Source organism: Heloderma suspectum, chromosome 5 (genome assembly GCF_057233095.1).
Source record: "Heloderma suspectum isolate Gila_16-S chromosome 5, 16-S_ref, whole genome shotgun sequence".
NCBI classification, from domain to species: domain Eukaryota; kingdom Metazoa; phylum Chordata; class Lepidosauria; order Squamata; family Helodermatidae; genus Heloderma; species Heloderma suspectum.
Genome location: NC_139462.1, coordinates 8367113 through 8385656, shown reverse-complemented (window position 1 = coordinate 8385656; position 18544 = coordinate 8367113). Strand labels below are relative to the sequence as shown.

The 18544-nt window shown below is 45.6% G+C and overlaps 1 protein-coding gene across 1 annotated transcript in view; it reads right to left on the bottom strand.

The window, feature by feature from the left end:
* Nucleotides 1-18544, bottom strand: part of DNAAF9 (dynein axonemal assembly factor 9) — a 105403-nt gene that overhangs the window by 19642 nt on the left and 67217 nt on the right. The window contains exons 21-29 of the mRNA XM_084855307.1: nucleotides 18104-18207; nucleotides 15494-15640; nucleotides 13168-13256; nucleotides 11957-12055; nucleotides 11335-11452; nucleotides 10745-10833; nucleotides 9723-9881; nucleotides 6425-6550; nucleotides 2402-2439 (exon numbers count right to left, since the gene is read on the bottom strand). Of these exons, the coding sequence (XP_084711433.1) occupies nucleotides 2402-2439; nucleotides 6425-6550; nucleotides 9723-9881; nucleotides 10745-10833; nucleotides 11335-11452; nucleotides 11957-12055; nucleotides 13168-13256; nucleotides 15494-15640; nucleotides 18104-18207 (969 nt within the window). The remainder of the gene's footprint in view (nucleotides 1-2401; nucleotides 2440-6424; nucleotides 6551-9722; nucleotides 9882-10744; nucleotides 10834-11334; nucleotides 11453-11956; nucleotides 12056-13167; nucleotides 13257-15493; nucleotides 15641-18103; nucleotides 18208-18544) is intronic.

Sequence of the window (18544 nt, the reverse complement as noted above, 5' to 3'; positions counted from 1 at the left end):
GGACTTGCTTTTCCATCCCCTTCTGAAATACATTTCTCCACTTTCCATCTCTCAGGAGCTCACTATTGCCTACTTCCCGGATGCAGTACAGGACGATTGCAAGACAAAAAATGAAAGTACATTTTATTGGACTACCTCAGGAACTAAAAGCTTGAGCTTCAAACAATAAATCAAGTCATGTCGTGTAGGACAAGGCTGTGACGTGTCTGTTTAAATGCCGCCCGACTCCCCTCCCTGAAGCTGCTCCCACACAGCAATCTAGCTCTCCTGTCACTTGTCAACATCGTCTGTTTGTCAGGCTGCCACCCGCTTGTCCTTCAAGCCTCTGTTCAGGAGCCACTTATTAAAGCTTTTTGTGAGCTAACAAAGACTCATGTCACTGGCTCTCTATGTTGCTATTTGACTCCTTCCATTGCTACTAATTTTCCAGCCTCTGCTCTCTTGCTGGATCTCTGTTTTAGCTGTCTGATGGGCAGAAACAGTGCCCTTTCTGTGTGGTGCAGTGGACAGAGTGCCTTGGACAGGGGAGGCCTGGGTTCAAATCACTGCTCAGACATGAAACCTACTTGGTGACCTTGGACCAGCCACCCTCAGACTTATTGAAAGGATAAAACAGGATAACCCCCTCTGGCCCAGGGACCAAGTCCAGCCTGCCTGGGTTCCCCAGAAGGCCATGCCCCCTTTCCCTGGCTCCACCCTCTTTCCCCTAACTTCCAGTCATTTGGTGGTTTCCCAGCTTTCAGCAGTTTCTCCCCCATTCTAAAAGATGGAGATGCCTCTCCCCAGGCTAGGGGTGGCCAGACTGTGTAAAACCCACACCCGTTTGCATTTCGTGGATTGCCAGGCACCTTTTGTTCCATCATCTGTTCACAGACAGATTCAATTTTTCACTGTGCGGAAAAATATGCAAATAATTTTGTAAGAAGGTTCTCAACAATTTACACAGTACATAACATTTGGTGTATTGTCCCCCATTCCATTCAACCTTTCCCCATGTATATTTACCAGTCTCAGAAAAAAATTGCGTATTTTCCTATGAATAAATATACGTATATTTCGGGAAAGTAAAGAAAAAGATCCAGAGGTCCATGGACTCAGCACGGACTGAGGAGGTCGGTCTGCAGCAGATTCTGCAGGTTAGATTCTTAGAAATCCAAGCTCATTTTAGTCTGTCTTGAATTCCTCCAGCATCCCTACCTCAGGCTTAGTTACTGGCAGGTAGAGCTTTAAGCTAAACTGTGCTGGTGTTTTGGGTCCCTCCCCTCTTGCCTTTGGCACCACCCACCACTGGAACGCAGCCCCCAAAGCCTTCTCTAAAAGGGAATTCAGCCCTCAGTCTGCATGAGGTTCAACACTCTGCTCTTCATAGTGGTGGATCCAGAGATATTAATAACAGAGAAACCTCCCCACTCCCAATTATAACAATTCATAATGTGGGTTGTACTTGAATTGCAACTTTTTCCAGAGGAATAGCTTTGTTTATTTTATTTATTTATTAAACTTCTTAATCGCCCATCTGGCCGGTCACCCAGCCGCTCCGGGTGATGTTAGCCTGCTGCAGCAAAAACAACCAAATGCCATAATAAATTCATCCTTAAGATAACACAAAACTCTCCGTTTTACTTGGTTTTACAGTAGTCTTCATGTAAGAACTCTCAGTTTCCTTGCAAACCTTTCAGTTATTGGCAAACTAAAGACTTTTGCTGTGAAGTGCATTTGGACGAGCCCATCAACATGTCAGAAATGGCCCTTAAGGGGTTACGGGATCTTGTCGATTCTTGCAGCTGCTCTGGAAAGGTGAGTAATCGATTGAGTGCAACCTACTTCCATTACAGCAGCACCATGTCTGACCCTGGGGAGCACATCTTAACCAAGTTACCGCTGTCACTTGGCTAGTGGGAAACAAAAGAAGCAGAAGTCAGTGCTTTGCTCTTAAGGATGGAGATGTTGGGGGCACTCTCTTCTTTTACGCTTGGGGCCTTCATGTGCAAGGTGCACAAACGGGAGGGACCAAGGGGAGAGCACTGGCTTCTCTCTTCTTCCAGTCTGCAGGGACTCGGCCTAGGTTTAATGGTGTGGGTTGTATGCTGTAACTGTATGGTAGGAAACATGTTTTAAAACAAAAAAATCTATTTCTTCCCCAGTCTTTCCCATTTTCTGGAACTCTGCTATATCCCTGGCTCTCAATATCCTTCACAGTCTCCTCAGGGCACCTCAAAGCTGCCTTCTCTAACCTGGCACCCTCCAGATGTGTTGGATGGCAACTCCATGGCTAATAACCATGCTGGCTGGGAATCATGTGCGTTGCCACCTGAAACATCTGGCTGGTACCAGACTGGGGGAAGGCTGTCTTGGAGGTGTACAATGCTATTCCCACAAGATGGTTTTAAAGTGCATTTACCTTGTGAACACTGGTCCAGGAACTTGGGGAAGAGAAACCTGCAAAATACAAATGCGTGTGTGAGCATGCACACGTGTGTGCGCGCGCGCACACACACACACACACACACACGTTGATGTTAGCGTCAAGAACTTCAGAGATACAGGCAGGAATCATGTTTGCTATGCTTCCAAACCTATATGGCTACACAGAGTTAGATCACTGGTCTATCAAGCTCATGATTATCTCTCCAGGGCCTCAAGCAAGGTTATTTCCCAGGGAGGTCCTTTACTACTGAGATGCCAGGGATCAAAATGGGGACCTTCCACATGCAAAGCAGATGCTCTACGACTGAGCTCTGAATCTCCCCCCCCCCCAAACACACACACACACACACACACACACCCCAAAGTGTCATGTTCCTTCCTCCTCCCCCTTCACAATCAACACACTCCAGGAAACAAGGGTTCAGGCTCACTACTTTATTAGTTAACGACTAGCTTCTTTACAAATGCAGATTTTAGGAAACTCTCAGACTGCAATGAAATGGCTAATCCACACATCTGCCAATATCAAGGGAGGAGCCAAAGTGGAAGTTGCCAGAAGTCTGGGCAAGAACTTCTTGGCCAGACTAGCTTCGCAGGGATGCCTCTCCCCTAGGGCGACTCCCTCCTATGCTGGCTTTCACGAGTGGCCAAGCTGGTGGAGCATCTCCGCCCCGCCTCTATCTGCCTTCGCTCTGCATCAGACCCTAGCATCCCTCAAGTCACGCCCCTCACTCTCCTCCTCCTCTGAAACCTGAGTTCTCATGGAGAAGGAAAGGGGGGGAGGCGTTCAGGCTGAGCCATCTGTCTGTCATGGTCTTGGGAAGGAAGTCTCGCTGTATCTGAGCTCGCTAGGGAGGGTGCCTCCCCCCGTTCTGGCTGTTCCCATTCTGAATCTGAGCTGCCAGACATCTCCACACACTCAGATTCATTCCTGACACAAAGGGTTGATCCTGGAACAGAGAAGGCAGAATCTGAACACACAGCCTAAAGCTGAAGCGAAGTGTGGTGACCAAACCACTATACTTCTGATGACAATATAAATTACCTGGAAGAAATACTGGCTTCACGGGAGGCATATGCATAATCATGTGAATGCCCTCTTCCGTGCCTCTGACCTGCACTGGAAGTGCTGGGACTTTTCTGCCGTAGGATGAGACATGCCCACTCCCTGTACAGTGGAACTGCTCTCTGCAGGGGAAGTGCCAGGACCTTTCTGCTGTAGGATGTGACGTGGCCACTCCCTGGGGCAGTCATCCCCAGCCTGGTGCCCTCGAGAAGGGTTGGACTGCAACTCCCATCATCCCAAGGCATCACAGCAGCTTAGCCCAGAAGATCCTCCTTCGTGCCAGAGCAACATGCTGTTCTTAAGTAACTGGACTGAGCCCGTAAACTCCTCTCCTTCCAAGCCCCACGCAAGAGCAAGGGAAACAGAATGAGACCAGCTGTGCTCTTATGCAAAATGCCCTCCGTTTCAATGGGGAATGAACTGGGGATGTTTCCAGCAGCTGGGCCCAGGCCACCCTTGGCTCCCTTTTGGCTCACTACCTCCAGGTGCCTGTCCCCCCCCCCCCCCATCATTTTGAATCGTAATATTCTGAACTGCTAGAAGCAGGCATGCGCTCGAGTAAGTTAGAGTGGTCAGCATCAGGTCAGTTGCTGCGCATCTTTTTCCTCAGGGTGGACCGTAAAAATAATCCAAAGACTCCTGGCTGGGACTTGCTTTAGCCACTGCAACATGACAGAATACTGGAGAGTGTATTATACAAGTAATATATATATAATACACACTTCCTATAAACTTAAGAAGGCTATTTTACTTCCTCCCCGTTTCTCGCTCTGATTCACACATTTCTTTGTACATTTCTTAAGATGCTGTCAGGCCTGTCTCCGGTGAGTAGCTCCTAAGAGATTCACAAGGCAGCAGCCTCTTCTGCCCACTTCCCAGCAAGTGTCTTAAGAGCTTCCAAGGAGCAGCTCTGACCCATTCTGAGAAACTGGGGGGGGGGGGGACATAACCACTGCGACAGCAGCTGCCAGCCATTGCTAAAACCACAAGATGGAAAAAATTGCAGGAAAGTCAATGACACCCAAGTGGAAAAAGCAGCTGCTGTGCTTGTGGCTCTGTGTGATACATAAAAGGAAATTCAATATGCTGCAGCCCTTAAGACTAGCCACTTGTGGGCACAGATCCTGTTCCCCCTATCTCTCTTACATCGCTTGCAGATAATTCACTAAATGTTTCATCCACCAAGTAATGGGAGTGTAATGGATGACTCCAATTTATTGTATTTTTTTTACATCTGCCCAACTGCAACAATTTAGCTGTTTAAATTGTTGTACTTTTCGTATATTTTAATTTTTTTAATGCTGTATTTCATTTGTGAATTGTTGTGAACCACCCAGAGAGCTTTGGCTATTGAGCGGTATATATATGAAATAAATAACAACAACAACAAATGTTCTCTGGGTGAATTACATAAAGGTAAAAGAATAAAGTGCTGGAGAAGTGCTGGAGAAGACCCTTACACGTCCCCTGGACTGCAAGGAGGTCTAATCAGTCCATCCTGAAGGAAATCCACCCTGACTGCTCATTGGAAGGACAGATTCTGAAGCTGAAGCTCAAATATTTTGGCCACCTAATGCAAAGAGAAAACTCTCTGGAAAAGACCCTGATGCTGGGAAAGAGTGAAGGCAAAAGGAGAAGGGGACGGCAGAGGATGAGATGGCTAGATAGCATCACCGATGCGATGAATATGAACCTGAGCACGCTCCGGGAGAGAGCGCAGGACAGGAAGGCCTGGCGTGCTATGGCCCATGGGGTCACGAAGAGTTGGACACGACTGAAGGACTGAACAACAACAACAACAAAAGAATAAAGTACTACAAAAAACAACAACCATCACAAGAAAAATGATGTAAATATTGTAAAATATATAAAAGGAACCATGAAATTGAAAATGTCTGGGAGAAAAGTAAGGTCCTCACCTGGCACCGAAAAGATAACAGTGCAGGTGCCAGGTGAGCCTCCTTGGGGACGACATCCCATCAACGGAGCACCACAGCTGAGAAGGCCCTCTCCCTTGTAGCTACCTGCCTAGTTTCCTTCGGTGGAGGCAGCTGGAGACGGGGCCCCCAGAATGACCTAAGGCCTGAACAGCTACATGTGGGTGGAGACATTCCTTCAGATATTCTGGCCCCAACCCATTTAGACACAACACACTCCTCCAAGATCTCCTTTCAGACGCTGGTTCAGGAAAAAGTCTCTCGCCTTGCTAGTATCCTTGTACAGAAACCAGAGCTTGCTATTCTTATAACAGAGCCTCCCAGGACCACAAGTGTAGTTTCATGTGTCATGAAATTGGGCCAGAGCAAAACTGGCATCTCCGAGTGGCAGGGTCAATTTTACAAAGTTTAAACATAGCTCCCAAGGGGCTGGCAGTTGGGTGCTGCAGCACACGCCTGCAACCATCTGTCAGTCTACAGTCTACACTGCTGCCTGCAAGCAGCTCCACTTTTTACTAACTCATCCAGAGTTTTTTTGGTGAAGGTCAGCAGTTGAGATGGGCAAACCTAAACACCTTCAGAAAGCACTTGCATTGTGCCATTTAAAGCATTTGACATTTGGCTTGGTGTTGCCCCCTGCAGATATTTGATGAGTTGGGCTGCGCATTTCCTTTCCCATCCTCCACACCTGTGTCCTACATAATCTAGGACCACCTGCCAAGAGGCTTTTCTTGAACCTGCTCAGCGTTCACTTCTGAGATGACCAAGTACAGACCTATTAATCATCCAAGCTACTCCTTGCTACTCTCCCTTGCAGAAATAGATTTAACTTTTCTGATCTAATCAAGCAAGCTTGCAGGATTTGGCTTCCATGGTTGCAGAACTTTAGACTTCCAATGTAGTTGAAGAGAACCAGTCTCCCTGGGCATGGCAACATGAGCATATACGGAGAACAAGCTCCCACACTGTAAGTGCAGGGATATCAAAAGCATACCTGTGTTCCATATAGCAGCTAAGTGGCTCTATGCAAATAGTGACTGCTCCGATGACAAAAGAGGCCTTCACGTCAGCATCTGAGTGAGTCTGAAGGGCCTGTACAACGTCAATCACATCCGTATATCTGCAGGGAACACAAAGCAAAGAGTTGTGAAGTGACAGGGCAGCACAGCAACTATGCTGTTGCCAGCGGAGGGGCGGGGGGCATGCGTATGCAGACACGGTGAGTTACAATTCTGAGAAAGCACTCATCGTCCAGTTCCCTGGGCAGAAAAAATTGGCACTGCTCTAGCAATTTCTGCAAGGGAATTTTGCCCTCCCCTGCCCCCACTGAGATCAAGCAGCTGCACAAGGGGAACACTTTGTTAAAACTATAATCTTTATGCTCTCAAGAATCTTTGTTATGGATGCTTACATGTGAACCAAGCAAGTAAAATCTAGCTACAAAAGTTATGTGCCAGATCAAGCCCTGAAACAAAGGAGGATGAGGCTTGGGCTTCATTAGGTACTATGAAGGAACAGAACCATCCTCCATCTTTGTATTTAGTTGGTTTTAGGATATTATGGGGTTATAAGTGTGTCTGTGCTGGAGTGCGTGAAGTCAGTTTCAACCAAAAAACTAAAAGTTTAGCCACAATGTAGAAGTCAGTGTGTTTTGCTCAGGAAGCCAGAAGATTATGATATTCAACAGAAAGTGAGAGGAAGAGAGAGAAAAGTTTTAAACTCAGGAAATAGAAACTTAGTTTGCAGAAATGAACAAGAGACTACCCTCTTGACTGGAGGGAGTTGGGAGTGGAAAAAACTTTTAAGAGATAAAAGCCTAATCAGAACGGCAGAGAAGGAGAGAGGGGTCGGGGGAAGGAAGGAAAGAAAGAAAGTCAGAGTCCTTGAGGAAAAGAAGCATCAGAACTGCTGAAGATGGACCAATGAGAGTAAGGTATTGCTCAGATAAGAGACTGGGATAAAATAGATACACAGTCTAGCTAGGTTAATGGTATGCATTTATCCCTGGTTGTTTATTACCGTACTGCTTGTGTGTGTGTGTGTGTGTACACACATGAATGTATGTGTACGTGTGTATCCACTCAGGTTTTTAAAACTTTTTCCTATTGACATTTTTCCAGTAAAACATTAAACTCTGTTGTTTGAAACCATGTGGTCTCTTCTCCTTTGAGTTACTCACCTCAAGTCTAATAGCCAACCCCCATGCCATCTAAAGTAAAAAGCTGGGACCCAGAGAGTTTTAAGGCTGGTTTGGTGGAGGCAGACAAAGGAAAAACGGTTTCAACCTTTGTGGCAGCAGAAAGGTTATAGAAAGGGAAGGGCAAAAAGAACACGATTTTTCCTATTTTTCTTTCCACTCACAGAACAGAGCGTTGTCGGTCCATGACAGGTATTAAGGCAAAGGTTTGTTCTGCACACACAGCATGCTGTGCACTGCCCCCAAAGAACAGCCTCTGGGAGTGCGATGGTCCAGCCAAAGAGGGCTTACAATGTACCATCTTCAGGCAAGTCACAGATGGCTCAGGAGATAGAGAGATGAGTACAGGGAGATGTGGGGCACGAGTTTGGTGCTGGCAGAAGAGCTGGTAAACAGAAGCTTCATCTAAGGAACTAAAGTTGAGACCAAAGGGGAGGTTGTTCCAGGCATGCAAGGACAAGGTAAGTCTTGGTTAGTGTTAGGGAGAAGAACAGATAGAAACAGGCAGTCCAGCTGCAGGCCCAGTTAAAGTTGTTCCACCAGATGTTTAGAAAATGATGAACCATGTGGCAAGACTGGGGGCAGCAGGGAGGAGAGAAGAAACACACACACCCTCCTCTCATAATGCTAGAATTTGGGGCCACCCAATAAATCCGACTGGCAGTCCATTCAGGACTGACAAAAGGAGTTAGTTTACCATCAATGTATATTTAACTTGTGGAATTTATTGATGGCCACTATCTTTAAAAGCTTTTAAAAAAAAGATTAGATACATTCAGAGAAGAAAGAGCCATCAGTTATTTGCTACAATTGCTAAATGGAACCTCCATATTTGAATGTCAGATGCACAGCAGGGGAGAACCGTTGCATCCTTGTGAACATCCTGAAGGCATGCGACTGGCCCAGATCCTTGGCCTCAACCAGCAGGGCTCTTGTGATGTTCTCAAGTTGCTCTTCCCTCAGGTGCCAGGCAGAGTGAGAGATGAGGCAGACAGGCAGTGAATTAATAGCAATGCTGTGTTTTTTTCATATTGAGTCCACCCTTTGGCGAATGGGGTATGGTTGCTGGCTTGCCTGACCTCCTCTGAGAGGAGGACTATATGTCTTCTCAAGCAAATGGAACCAAAGGAGGAGATCCTTTAATCAGGCCATGACCCCACATTGTTCTTGACTGCATGTCAACCATGTCAATACACTTGCATTGCACAGTAACAAAAAGGACAAAAGCTCGTGACCGGTTGGCTTTCCTGGTTTCCATTATATTAATGTCATTCACAAAATGCCAATGGTTACTATTTTAGTTGCTGCAAACAGCTTTTTCAAATGCCTTTTCAAAGCTTGTTTTATGTTTAACAAAACTAGGCAGGCAAAGTATACTTTCACTTCACTACTGATAATGTGAATGGAAATGCCTTGCGGTATTATTTAAGACTTCCATTCTTGGGCCATAACTCCCTTGAAGTAAACAGCACTTCCCTTGGAGACGGTTTTTATGGTACTCCACCCAAGACACAAACAACGTTTGCCAAGGCCTTTTCTGTATTGTGTTACCTTGTCAAATAAAATGCACTGGATGGGAGCCTGCTGTCAAGCATGAAGAAGGCAGAGAGCTTCACTTGGTATCTTGGGGCCACCTGTAATTACCCCCACCTTTGTTTCCACACACATTAAAAGCCTGTTACTTATTAAGGCAGACATATATCTTAATATCTTGCATTGTAAGGTTATAAAAATATATTTTCTTTCAGACATAGACTTAGTTAACTTGTTCTTTGTATTTGTTCTTTTACAATGCACAAGTTCGTAGTGAAAGGGCCGGGCATCTAACCATCCTGAAACAACACCAAGGTGCCTCTTATGACAATATGAGTCTTAACACAGATCATCAAGTGGCTTTTTACTGCTCTCAACCTACGAAGTATTAGCTGGTTTTACACAGATGTTTAACACTTTTTTTGGTTAGAGCGTATTACCACCTACTGCATAGCACGCGAATTCAGATTTGGGGCCAAACTTATCTTACAACAGCAAGATGAAGGAGACAACTTTCAAGCAAAATATCACACACATCTTGAAGCACCAAGGAGTCTCTTACCCTTGCAGAACCACCAGCAGCCTCATTTTCTTCCTATGGTAAGCCGAGGGACGGGCACTGCGGTTGTGCTGGGATTCGAGAACACTCGCCAGGTACTTCTGGAAGTGGGCTGCGCTGAAACATTCAGGGCTGTCCATGGTTTGACGATAAACAAGCCACCTGAAACATATCACAGACAGAATGAAGTCAGCTACTTCTGGCTTCTTTATACCATGGGAGGGCAACCTTGTTTCGGTTGGGGGCTGCATTCCCTCAGCGGTAATCTGTTGGGGGCCGCATGCTGGGGCTGGCCAGGGTCAGAGCCAAAGGTGAGTGGAGCCACCCTTCTCTTTCTCTCCCCCTTCCACCCCACTGAGTGGGCTGCTGGCGAAGGAACACATCCCTCTTGCCCAGTGGAGGCTGGTGGCTCTGATGTCACTGGGGCAGTGTATCCGCTCCGGGTTTCAGTCAGAACTCTAAAGGAGCTATCCAAGGTGCTTCCAAGGTGTTTTCAGCCAGAACTCTAAAGGAGCTATTCAAGCACCGTGAAGAGCTCCTTTAGAGTTCTGACTGGTTCTAACTGAAACCCAGAGCGGATTCACCACCCCAGTGACATTGGAGCCACCAGCCTCCACTGCTCTTAACAGAGGACTGAACTGATCGCTTGCAGAGGGTCACATGAAATGAGGCTGAGGCCTACAGCTTGCCCACCCCTGCTTTACAGCTGTATTGTTTGCATCACACTCTCCCTCCACCTTTTTTAAAAAGACGAAAAGGAAAAACTGTCCTAGAAGCAGCCAACCTATTTTCAATGCTGAAACATTTCAACATATTGAAACTGAAGCAATCAGTTGGGCGCACCACATAGTAACTTCTGTAGGGCTGCCATAAGACCTGGACCCAAGGCAGAGAGATCTCTAAGGGCAACTAACGTACTTGGAGAGAAGTCAGGCCACTAAATTGTAGACCACCCAGGGCTTCTCTCTCACCAAATATACATCAGTCATCCGTGTAGAAAAACACACACATAAAGCTCTACTAACCTTCCATATTCTTTGTTAAAAGTGACCAGGAAAGAAGAGAGATCACTTGACCGGCAACCTGGAAGACCTGTTAAGATGGTGATCACCACCTCAAAAAAGAAGGAAGAGCTAGATTACATTATTGCTATTGTTACTGCACTGTCAGTTTTTACAGGAGCTAAAAGGTGGCACTTGGCAGAAGCCCGCACCAAAGAAGCTCCCCAGGAATCTTACACCCAACAAGCACCACCATGGGGACATTTCAAACTCGGAAATGTGTCACACATTTGGTCCTCTGCTGAATATTCTCCCTCAGCGTTTCAAAGCACCCTTTAAAATTGCAGGCAGTTCCTGTGCTTTCCAAGAACTCCCCCACAGTACTCTCATTTTTTAGAAGTGTTTTGCAGGTTAGGTTTTCAAGCAATATAGTCCTTCAAGAACAAAAAAAGCCAAATTTAAAGGCAATGAAGAAATGACAGACAACTTCAAATACAACAAGAACATTGCCATCAAGTTACCTTGGTTAAGCAGCTTCAGAAACAAAAAAAGGCTACAGTGAACAAATTACCTTTAAAACAAAAATGGTGCATGTCTCCTATTGACTGCCTTACCTTCTCATTCTCAGCCTCATTATCAGGAATGGCTTGGGATTGCTGCAACAACATTGGCAGATGGGCTCTCATCACTGGCTCACAGCTTACACTGCTGACCGTAAAGTGTTGCAGAAATCTTTGGAGGAGTAAGACAGGACATAGCTGTTTGCTATCACATGGGGTACTTCATTTTCGGGGTGGGGTGGGGGTGGGGATCTCTGAAGGCCTGTATGACAGCCCAGTAGGGAATCTAACTGTCCAGTAACACACACACACACACACACACACACACACACGCTGAGAATCCAACTGAGGTCCAGTTCAGATGGAACAATCCTAGTCTAATAAGGCATCATTTTTCAGACTAGGAATGAGCTGTACATCCATGAGATCCCACCTCGAGCTCCCCTCGTCCCTTCATGCACCTGGAATCGGAGAAGCTATCTTGGTTTCTTAAAATCACACTTCCCCATAATGACTGAATGGGAAAACTGTGGTTAAAAGCTCCCTCCAAATCAAAGAATTAAACTAGTATCTGATCTGTCTCCCTTCCCCATACGTGGAAGAGACACTTTCACAATTATTCCATGGGGTAATTTGTCCTTGGCTGAGCACAAAGACCTCTTTTGAAAAGCCTCACCTTTCCAGATCTGGGAGGCTTGTAGATATTCTTAGCTGGTTCCATCTTTCCCCAGGGGGACAGGACAAGACATTGAACAGTTTCTGCATGCTGGAATGCCTAGAATAGGGATGCACATTCAAACCACTGCTCTGATTTAAAAACACTCTCGGTTTCTTTGCAGTCAACATGCATAATTGCAAAACTGCACGACCACTGTTTCTTAGACTCCGTCCCAAACCCACTTTTCGCAACCTGTAATGTGAGACCAGGAATGCAGTCCAGCAGGAAAGTCTCCTGTGCAGACCCCATGGGGAATCTCCCACTCTTTTCAATGAGACTTGCACGGAAGGCCATCCTGCTGCTTTGTACACCCTGTACTTTTTTAAGCTCTTCACCACAACGGTATCTCTACCCTCCTCTCTCCCAGTCCAGCTTTCCCTGTTTCACTCCTTCATTTTCAATCTGGTTGTGACACTGCTGGAGTGACCAACTTCGGTTCAGGCTGCAACCCAGCTGTGGGTCCCAATCCACCACATGGTGACCAGTAGTTCAGGACTGTTGGCCTTCAACCTTTTCAGAGCCAGGACACATGTCTGAGTCCCAAACCGAAACATGAGGCCCATTTTAAGTTTCTTATGTATATCCTCATATCCTGATGTATATCGCCGATTCTGCTGGGGAAAAGGGTGAGGGGTGTCGGGAGCTGATTTTGCTGGAAACGGGGCACATGGGGATGACTCCCCTCATGCGCCAGGTGTGGTGGCAGCAGCAACAACAGCAGGGGGGACTGGGGGGGAGACCAGGGCACCCCCAGAAAGCTGCACAGGTGGCCTCCAAGGGCTCTTGCCCACCCCTGCTCTATACAATGGCAAATTCATTCTCTGAGGGTGGATCCTTATGCAGTCAAAACTGCACTGGTCACACAAAGAGGGAGACAGTTGCAAGCTTGGGGGAACCCCCAGGTTTGCAGAAGTAAAAAAAATCATTAGGAAAGCACCCCACTAAGGATGGGGGAAAGCCAAAGTAGCAATGAAGACTGAGCAAGCTCAGTGGGCACAGAATGCTGACAGAATAACTGAAAAGCTGGGGGAGGTGGAATGGCATATCCGTGAAAAGGGCTTGGCTGGCTGGCTGCTTCCTGAACAGGAGCACTCTACGCTGCAACATGTTGTTGCCAGTCCCATTTGTCTCATGCAATTCTACAGTGGAGGGAAGACCCATCAGCTCACAATCTCTCTTGTTCTGCAGGCAGGCAGGCATCTTGGGTCATCTTTAAAGTTATTCCTGAATTTCCCCGTTGTTGCCAGACAGAGCAAACCTACAATAAAGAATAAAATCCAAATGGCACAATTTAATATTGCATAACTATTGTTAATAACTCCATTCAAGATAGTATTAGTTCCGGAAGGTGAATCACCATGATGGTTATCAAGAGGGTTCTTGAGATGAGGGTTATTAAAATTTTAATTAAAAATCCTCTCTACCCAAGTCATTTAAAAATATTGAACTACACTTCGCAGAATAGCCAGGGCCTGATGACATCTTTGATCATAAATCCCAATACTAAGAAAGGGAAACCAAATGTACTTGGACCACTTTAAATATTCTGTTTAATAGCTAGGAAAATTAGCTGTTTTCTATTAGCATTAGCACGATCATGTTTGAGAATCCTTTACCTGTAACGAACAGTCGTTAAATTATTAATCGTGAGAACAGGGTCATCTTACTGCACGGCTTACACCCCTGGAGATCAGCTTGTTTTGGGGTGGTTATCCTAAACCACAATTGCCATGACTATCTATGGCTCCATCAGTCAAAGTGGCAACCTTCTCCTGCAGTGCTATCACCTGTCCACTCACCTACTGCTCTGGGAGGCAGCGGTTCCCTCATTCCTAGCCATCTCATCTCATGATGCTATTGCACACAGCATGCACAGTACCATGTCCAGTACCATGTGGCAGCATGGCAGTCATCTTTAGGACAACAGCAGCAGAGCACAGCATGGAGTCGACCGGAGGAAAAGAGTCGGAGGATGCTTGCCCAATGGGCAGGCTTGGGGGCAGGTTGGAAAGGCAGGATGGGAAGCTGATTTCACAACTCCATGCTTGGAAGCCCTTGTGGGCCCTTTCCTAGATCAGCCCAGTATATTTAACCCTGTTTACTCTCTGATCCAAAATGTACTTTACTCTCTGATCCACTGCTGCTTTCCCACTATATCTGGAGGGGAGTTGGTGTAAAATCCAAGTGGAACAGCTCTGTACTGGGGAGCAAAGGCAGCAGAGAATGTTTGTCACTATTCCATTGATATAAGAAAAATCATCATTGCAAATTTGCCAGCTGGCTTCTTCCATTCAGACAACATGCCTAAGGCAAGTTAGCTTCATCAGTTATTATCCTGAGAGTTGCCAAATTTGCAGTTCATGGCATGGAAGTTGAAGGAAGACTACACCGAAGGAAGCTAATGGAGTGAACGATAAAGAGACCTGGTTTGCACATAATGCCAATTCATGGGGTGTTTAACCCATGAATTGATGGGGCCATAGGCAAGAGAGTGAGCACACTGCCTCCCATATGTGTGGTGCTCCCACTTTCAATCAGCTTTCATCAACAACCCAGGAACGCTCCAGCATTCCTGGGTTGTTTGATGCGACGTCCAAACCCAGCATTCTGGGTTGTTGTTGGGTTAAGCAACCCAGAGTTTAACCCAACAACAAACCATAGGTTATTGTTGGGTTAAACTCTAGGTTGTTTAACACTAAACAACCCAGAATGCTAGGTTTGGATGTCACATCAAAGCTGTTTCAAAATGGAAGTGGCAAGTGCACAGGAGTCGGTGCGCTTGTTCCCTCGCTCGCAGCCCTGACAGCCCATGATTTAAACAACCCATGAGTTGTTGTCATGTGTGAACTAGGCCAATGTTTGTAGAAATTTAATATCTGGCTCCTTGGGCACAATACTAACCAACTTCTTTTTCGTCAGTAGTAACTGAGGTGGGCTTTGATGGATTAATAACTCCTGACCTTTTAAATCAGATTTTACTGCAGTTGATTTGTTAGCCATTTTTATTTTATGATGATCATGATTTTTGGTTAAACAATATAACTTAAAGTTCCTTTCATGCAATACAAAAAGTTGCCTGTCCTCCGTAGTTGTCTCCTGTTACACACATCACACACTCACTACAAAGCTTATCAATTATAGCTGGATGTATAAAACTGCCCCCACTGAAGAGTCTGAGGCAATACAAACACTGCTCCACACCTGCAAATTAATTACTTCATGCGGCATTCACTGAGTGGTGAACATGAATGTGTGAACTCATCGAACAAGTCCAGCTGCAAAGAAGAACAAAAACAACAACAACCAGTGACAAAAAGAGTTTATCACTCATTTATATCAGAGAAAACAAATGTGTTTCTCTCCAGGTAAGGGAGCGTGGGCAGTCAGGGCATCATCACCACACACTAATTGCTATCTGTTACATACACTGTCTACTGCATGCAAAAGCAAAAGGGCATTTTTGCATATGGGCAGAAGATCACTTAATAACATCACCTGTGAGTAGAAAGCTTTATAAAGCTTTGACTTTGGGAAAAGCCCGATCATCAGAGAGTTGCTTGGGGTATGAAACTGGACAGGCAAGTGAGCAAGCAGGGAACTTTTGTAGTCTATAAGGAGAGCTGCAACAACACTGGTGGAGTCCTAGAAAGCAGGAAAGGAGAGAGAGCGCCTTTAAGATAATCACTGAAACTTCAGAACACAGACAACTGGACTGTGTGCCCAAGAATTCTCTCTCTTCCAAAAATCTCTACTGTATCTAAAAACTCAACTCCATGAACATCCTTTTCCATAGGTCACCAAGCATTTCAAAAGCCACGCTTTCGAGAGACATTTAGGTGGAGGCATACAGAAACGAGCTGTGTTGCTGGTCTATGGTAGGTTAAGGATGCTTCAGAACTGGACTATGTTCCCCACCAAGGCTCACTTAAAGGTCCCCTTCTTGCCTCCCTTCTCTCATGCACCATCATGCAAAACTTCCAGGGTTTGTTAAACCACAGTTTTCTATTAAATCCAATCTGGAAAACTTTAATCTCTGACTGTAAACCAAGATCAGAGAGCAGAGAATGTGCAGGCACAATGCCAGTTTCTTGGTCTAAAACTATGGCTTATTTGACCAAGGTTATGTCATGTCTGAATGGGGCCAGAGTAGCTCTGGAGAGAAGCAGGTATGAAATTGACACACATCTCATCCATCTAAAAGTAAAATTGATAAGGTTCCTAAGAGTCCTTATCAAAGGTTAACAGATATGGTTCTCAGCATCCCAGAGCTTGAGAGCCCCAGCTGTAAACCGAATTTTAGCACATAGCAGCAAGGTGCACAAACTTCAAATACTGCCGCTTCCACAATAGCCCACTTTTCCTGCATGGCTATCAACGGAAATTGTTAATGTAAGAAAATAGGCTGATTATAGAAAACAGCCCCATATGCTTATTGACTTGGCGATTAAAATGCTTATCTTTTCCTGTATATCTGTATTATTGCTACATTACAGATGTCCCCAGCAGTCACCACCACTCGTCTCATGTGTGTTATTTTTAGCTCTCCAGCTTCATGCCTTGCCAGGCCAGTGGAACAATATAAATTCTCTTTCAAGGTTTTTTGCTTTGCACAGAATACCTGGCAGTGGTTCAGAAGTGATAGCCAAGGCCCTATAAATAGCCAGTGGTTTATAGAAGCTGGGTGTCTTGAAGCCAAACAATAGAAGGAAGGTCAGGGCCCAAACACAGCTTGCAAAACTACAAAGGGAGCGGTCAGGCAGGGGAGGAATGAAAAAGGGATGCTCAGGGCCTTTGGCTTCAGTTCTTTTCAAATTTAACCAAAGCAACCGCCCCCCTCTATTATGCATTGTTATTCATATATAATAAACCACAGCTACACCAAATGCTTTTGCAGTCTGTGAAGCAGAGATATAATCAAAGACTTAAGAAGGAAGAATATGCAGTCTCTCCCTGCCCCCCCCCCCTTGAGCACATCTGGTGTCTGCCAATTTAATGCTCCCAATTGCTAATTGGGTACAAGATGAGGGATCATGCACTCACTGCAGCCATGACTTCAGCCTCTTCCTTCTGGGGCATGAATCCCATCTGTGAACCTTAATCATGGTTAAGCAGTTCTCTGGCAGCCACATTAACTTCACCTAAGACTCACCAAAGTTATAATGGAACTGAAACCAGGATTCCAGATTGAGATATACAGCAAGCTCTCTCTCAGGGAGGTAACATGGGCTGGGAGGAGGAAGGGGAGGAGGAAAGGGCCCTGAGATGTGGTACGTTTGTGTATCTGATTGACACAGCCCATGGAGAATAATGCCACTGCCAGGGTTTTTCTGCCATCTTGCATATGCTTCAATAGATTATTTTTTATTAAACATTTACTTCAACTGTTATAATTTATTTTAGTTAATCAATTTATATATTGCTTACCACATCTAAAGACAACTCTAAGTGGTTTACAGAATCAGAGGTTAAAATACATCACAACCATTTGGGTTGTTAATTTTTGTGAAGTGCTCAGAGAACTCTGGCTATTCAGCAGTACAGAAATGAAAAAAATGAAATAGCAAATACAAAAAGTCATCTGTTAAAATGTCTGAAATATTTAAAACAAAAGCTAAAAGCCCAAGAATTAATAACACTAACTGGGCAGCACAGTAATTCAGGGATGGCTTGGGTAAAGAGATGGGTCTTTAACAGGCACCTAAAATATGCCATAGTTGCCGCCTCCTGAATATCAGGGCATTGCATAAGGTGGATGCCACCACGGAGAAGGCCCCCTTCCAGGTTGCTGCTAGATGGCAGTCTGCAGGTCATGAAACAACTGGCAAGGCTTCCTCCGATGCTCTTCGTGATCACACAGATGATATGCATCATCCGATTTTGTATGCAAGATTTGATAGGATAGAGATAAAAAAGCAAAGAAAACCCAGTGTTTAGGAATACTTTGGGTATGTGGGACAGCCTTCCCAAATGCTGAGCTGTAGGGGCACAGTGCCGCCCCACAGAACTTTGGATTGGGGTGTTGCAAGGGAAGGTGAGAGAAGGTTTCCTCTGCTCTTGTGGAGCAGTTCCGGTAAGAGCCAAGTGTGGAACAGATGACGCACTTACTCCATCGTAGAACCTGATGGATGTCATGTGGGTCTTGGAGATGGTAATGCTTCCATAGTGGGGATGGCAAAAGAGAAGGCCCTCAGAAAAGAAATAGAGTTTACCTGCAAAGGAAAGGGAGATATCAGATGCTCCATGCAGAGTTTAACATTCTTCTACAGAAGTAAATAGGTGAACCCTTTGTGGAGTCATGTTTATTTACTTTATTTATTACATTTATATCCTGCCTTTTTTCCTCCTTAAGGAACCCAAGGCGGCATACATAAGCTTCCTCCTCCTCACAACAACCCTGTGAGGTGGGTTGGGCTGAGAGTCTGCGACTGGCCCAAAGTCACCCAGTGAGCTTCCGTGGCCAAGTGGGGACTAGAACCGAGATCTCCTGACTCCCACTCCAACACTCTAGCCACTACACCACACTGGCTCTGTTGTAATACAGGGGTG